The sequence below is a fragment of the Coffea eugenioides genome, chromosome 11, assembly GCF_003713205.1.
Source record: "Coffea eugenioides isolate CCC68of chromosome 11, Ceug_1.0, whole genome shotgun sequence".
In the NCBI taxonomy this organism is placed as follows: Eukaryota; Viridiplantae; Streptophyta; class Magnoliopsida; order Gentianales; family Rubiaceae; genus Coffea; species Coffea eugenioides.
The window spans coordinates 223,865-229,538 of record NC_040045.1 but is presented as its reverse complement, the minus strand read 5'-3'; the positions used below and the strand labels follow the sequence as shown (position 1 = coordinate 229,538).

The window sequence follows — 5,674 nt, the reverse complement described above, 5'->3', positions numbered from 1 at the left end:
TACACCCTCAGCTTCTAAATTAATATCATATGCCTATTTATTTCTATTTTTATCTTCTAAAATTCACTAATCATTTTGGGCTTTGGGTAAAAGTGGAACAAAAATAAAGTCTCTCTCCTACAATTCATTTTTTACTACCATTTTCAAATAGAGGGGCTGACAAGATACCAAAGTTGTCATTCCAGGGGTGCTAAGTGTGATTTCAAAAACATGGGGGGTGCTAGATGTGATTAGAAGAAACCTCAAGGGAGGTTTCTGATATTAACCCATATATTTATAACCACATGTTATCCTTAAGATATTCGTCATGTTTGACCTGATTATCTTTTTTTTTTTGAGTGATTTGACCGTATTATCTTCATTTGTGAGCTTTCGGTAATGTCTGTCGTTGAATTAAAAAAGAAGACATTTTGTAGGAGTTTGCAAAGCCTAGTCTCTCGAGATCATTTTGCTATTACAGTACTAATAAGTAATAACCCCAATTTTCTCATGTCTTTTCCAAATAATAATAAATCTAGGGTCGCTCTAAGGCCCAAATTTTTTTTTTTCAAAATAGTGCAATTGATAAAACAAAATTTTGCGTCAATCTTTTCAAGTAGCTTGTTTTTTCTTTTCTTTCTTTTTTTTTTTTCCAAAATAGAAACTCTAGACCTTTGGAGGGCTTCTGAGTAACAAGAAAGAGTACAATGGATTTGTTTGGATAATGGAATTATTCCAAATAATATTTCGCTTGCATCATAAACACAATTTTCAAACCACCTTTTTATATTTTCAATCATATTTTTATCTCACATACATCACATCACAAAAAGTATTACAGTAATTATTTCAAATAATAATCTATCCAAACAAACAAACTAGTGTTTAAGGTCACTCCATCTCTTACACCTAAAGTTTTCCAGCCATCATTCATCTAGTGTACAGCATAATTGAAAGTGCCTCTAAGTCTAACAACGTGAAAAAAAGAAGCTTTCATTTCTTATTAATCTGATTACCAAATTTTAATCTATGCTTTGTCTAGATGTGGTAAATGTGGTCCAGGGAAAAAAGAGATTAAATTGTTAACCACAGAATAAACAAGTTTTTTCCTCTATAAAAACCTTGGCCATGGGAGAAAAAGTGCAAAGGCACGAAAATTTGCTTTTCACATTCGTGGCTAGGCTATTATTGTCACCCTTTCCTTTACGGTAACATGAGACTGATCCATCTGTTTCTAAAAGGTTACCCTTTGCCCTTTTACTTTTTTTTGTGGGGGCTAATTAAAAAGTTTAAGTCATTTTGATTTCGAGACTATGAATTACTTAAAGATGGTGTGTCCACTTATTGTGTTTGTTGCATTTTCCAATTTGATGTTACGTTAATGTAATTAGTTAAATGAATAGACAGGATAACTCAATAAAAAAGACAGCATATATAATCTTGGGGAATTCCCCAACATATATACATAAGAATAGAACCAGTGACGGAGCCAGGATTTTTTTTTTTGGGGGGCCAAAATTGAAATTCCATTCAAAGATGACTAATTCATATATATATATATATATATCAACTCTCATAATATAAACTAAAATTGAAAAAATTTAGGGGGGGCCAATTTTATTTTACACACATATTTACATATTATGAATTAAAATTCTCAAAACTTAGGGGGGGCCATGGCCCCCCTCTGCCCCCCCTTGGCTCCGTCATTGAATAGAACTGCCAAAAAAAATCCAAAATCCAACATTCCGTCCAACCCGTCCATTAATTTTAAAGGATGGGTTGGATCAGTTGGGTTATGGGTTTTGTTAAGTTGAGTAAGAACAACTCAACTTATTTATTGGACGGGTTGGGTTTTTTAATTTGAACACTTAATAACTAATCTATTTAAAAATAATTCAAAACAATAAATATAAGATTCAATACACATTTGCCCAACCACTATTATTTAGACATATGTTAACAATTCATTGACCAATTTGTATTTAAAATTCTCATATATATGTTTTCAATCAATTTTTTAAATTTTTATTTAAAAGAAAAAAGAAACTTGAAATAAAAACTCATGCTTATTTTACTTTTACAACAATAGTTAAACTTGCTCAACATCTATAATAATTTATTATGCCTTTTAACAGTATGTTGTTTTCCTCCCTTTTTTTTATTGTTGTTCTTCGATTGTTACTTACTGCTCTGTTTGTTAATATTGCATGTACCTAGAATAGAATTTTAAATTTGTTCTAATTGCATTCTTTTACTTTTCTTTCATTTGTTTTATTTCATTGTTAAGAATTCCTCATCAATATTATAATACAACAAATTATATGTCTCTTAATTACATTTTTTACCATAAAATAATCTAGCGTTCAATAATTTAAATATATAGAATATTACAACTTACAATAGAACAAATACGAATAGCAAAAGTGTTAAATAAGTTGTGATAAAAATAAGTTTCAATCAATTAGTGGTATTAAAACGTATAAAGTAAATAAATTTTTTAGTCAATCTATTTAAATGTACAATTTATTATCTAAATTCGCAATACAAGCAATATAAAATATTATTCTTTTTATGATGTGTTTCCAAGGAGTTTAAGAAATGAGTGTGGGTTTGTGTGTGTGAAAGTGTGTTAGTGTGTGAAAATATATTTATGTATGTGAAAATGTATTTATATATGTGAAAAAAATCTTGTTGTGTGTGTAAATGTATAAGAGAGAATTTATGTATCACAATGTATTAATCAATATGTTGGGTCATATTTGGATCATGGGTTTGAGATGATCCATTATCATCCAACCAAAAATCAACTCAATCTAAAGTTAGGCGGGTTGAGTATAGCTCATTTAAGTAAAATCCCAATATCAATCCTCCCAAAATTCGTCAACTCATCCAATTGTCAAGTATACATAAGAAGATATAATCCTCGCTTCAAATTTTCAATTTCGAAATTATCTTATACCCTGTATTTATACAGAAGCTATATAAACAAGAGCTAGACGGGATAGAAGGTAATTTTGTAAACACGGGACAGAAGGTAATTTCGAGATAGAAGATTTGAAATGATCCCTTCAATCAACAAATCAAAGGTTTGCTTAGATTGATAGGACAAAGGATTTGAAGCGATTTCCTCGCTAACAAGTCAAAGGTTTGCTTAAATTTTCCCTCAGTCAACAAGTCAAAGATGTGCTTAGATTTATCAATGCATCAATACGTATTTAGATACATGAGACAAAAGGTAAAGATAATTTTGGTAATTTTGGGACAAAGTATTTGAAGCATATATTCTTGGGATCTATTTTTTCTACTTAAATTCAATTGATTTAAGATTTGCTCAAAGAGTTCAAGTTCACTTCAAAAACACATGAATATTTGCAAACAATACATTTCCAAATAATCTTGGTAATCTTATAGAACACTAATATATTATTGATAAAATGACAAGATACAAACATTATTTGAACATTTAGTCGTGCCATATTCAAGATTAACACTAGTTACTAAGAAACATAGTAGTGATCAGTCTTATCCAATCCAGACACTCTTCACTTAACAAGTCCCAAGTTGAGGATGCCCCAAGAAGTATTGGGCCATGATTTTTCCTTGCCCTTCATCACCAAAACCCTAGCCCATGCAACCCATCCTTCCCAAGTCATCCTCTTATCCCAAGGACTTCCCCACTCCAAAATCATTCTCAGCCCCTTCTCAGCTTCTTTTTCACCCTCCTCAAACTTCCCTTTGCTCAAGTAAATCTGACCCAAAACCACATGAGGCTCTCCAACAAAAGGGTTCCTCTCAATTGCCCTTATCAACAACTCCACAGCTCTCTCCAACCCAACCTTTTCTGCTTGACAAACACCCTCCCAATACAGCTCCCTCCCAATTTTCTGCTCTTCTGCAGCCAAGACTCTTGTGCAGTTCTCAAATACAGGTGGAATCACTAGCTCAAGCTCTTCATCTCTATCATCTGCTAACACAATAACCCCTCCATTATTTCTTCTCCTTTGCTCAAGGAGAATCTCCTCTTCTCTCACAATCAAAGTGTGAAGTGCACCCATTCTTGATATTGAATTCAGCCATAATCCTGGCTTGCCATCACCTGGCCATAGACCATAGAAATTATTGCCTGAAAATTCTAAACGGCCATTGGAATTCTCAAACAAAACATCCTGAAAACCGAACAGCTGGTCGGAAAAATCTGCCATCGTCATCAGGAGAAACACAGCTACCAATCTTCGAGAAACCGGAACTTCTTCGGCTGTTTTGATATGCTTCACTACTACCCCATCAGCAGGCAGAACAGAGTTGAGTTTTCGTCTCCAACTTTCCTCCTCGTTGAACAAATCTTTTTCCTTCGCATTCCTCAGAGAAATCTCCGAAAACTTGAGGTGTTCGACCAATTCTTGATCGTTATAATGAAATAGAAGATCATCATGGATCAAAGGCTGACGAGGGACGATGCAGAACATGTGGATTAGCCTCTCAGCAGCTTCTCCGACGTGGGAACGAACTACATCCCGACCGGTGGAAGGATCAAAGATGGCAAGATTGACATAGGAATTGGAATAAGCAGAGTGAAAGAGCCCACAAAGGCAAACAGCATCAGGGGCTTTCCACAGCTTGAGAATGCGATATATATCAACCAAATGTTCAAGAAAACTTCCATGCTTGTGCCAGCACTCGCCTGCCCCAACTGAGCGCAGGACTGAGACTAGAGAAGGAAGGTTTTTGTCGACGTTTTCGAGCTCTCCACGGAGGAAAGGACGGGCGAGTTGCAGAAGGTCATGGAGATATTTATCTTCTGATGGAGATGGGGTAGAAGGCATGGTGGCTGGAATTTTGGGGAGATCGGATGAAGATTTTGAGTGCTGAACTCAGATACGAATTGGGAAGAGCAAGTGGTGATGCTGGTATGAAAGTGGGACACGAGAAGAATTTGGACTATATGAAAATCATCGAAACTGTAAAAAGATAGGGGTTGATTTGCCATGTGAATGCAAAAGGACACGCATGATGACGTGGAGGTAGGTGCCACCCCATTAAAACAGAGACATCTGCTCCACTATCTTGAATTGTCTCTGAAAAAGTTGAGTGATAATTTAGGTTACGTTACATTAGCTTAAAAAAAAGTACCTAGAATAAAGTGATTTACTATACTAAGCACAGCACTAAACTCAGTACTTATTTCTTTTCTTAAAAGAAATTAAAAAAATGTTGCAGGTGATTATGCGATGTGATGATTTACCCAGTGTTTTAAATTCGAACCATTCAGTGAACTGAATGTATTTCCGATTCAAGATGCAAATTGGTTCAACCGGTTTAATTCGATCAAATGTTTTTTTAAAATTTTTAATTTATTATCTAAATTAGATGACTTTAAAATTTAAAAGAAAAAGGAAAATTTAGAATGAACCAAATTTTTTTTTTTGGAAAAAAATTTAGAATGAACAAATTCGAAAGTCCGTTTTTACCGATTTTGACCTGTTCAATTAGGTTTTTGACTAACTAATTACATCTAAAGTAGTTGGCCACAGCATGCCTTATAGATGGGAGATGAAGAATTCAAATTTTATCTTCTATCAAAATTGTCACTTAATATGACTTCTTTTCGATCCTATGGGTTGGTGGTTCACTTCCCGTCGATTCCTTATGATCCTGTTGGGTCACCAATGACAATTTACAAAAAAGAAAAAAA

At 33.9% G+C, this 5,674-nt stretch overlaps 1 protein-coding gene across 1 annotated transcript; it reads right to left on the bottom strand.

Moving 5' to 3' along the window:
- Positions 1-3,365: 3,365 nt before the first annotated feature.
- LOC113753766 lies at positions 3,366-5,135 on the bottom strand. The gene has a single exon (XM_027298007.1). The coding sequence runs from the start codon at positions 4,803-4,805 to the stop codon at positions 3,525-3,527; it is 1,281 nt and encodes a 426-aa protein (XP_027153808.1). The 5' UTR covers positions 4,806-5,135; the 3' UTR covers positions 3,366-3,524.
- Between the last annotated feature and the right edge of the window lie 539 nt (positions 5,136-5,674).

Coding starts and splice junctions, on each gene's coding strand:
- LOC113753766 (XM_027298007.1), bottom strand. CDS start 4,805: ATGCCTTCTACCCCATCTCCATCAGAAGATAAATATCTCCATGACCTT.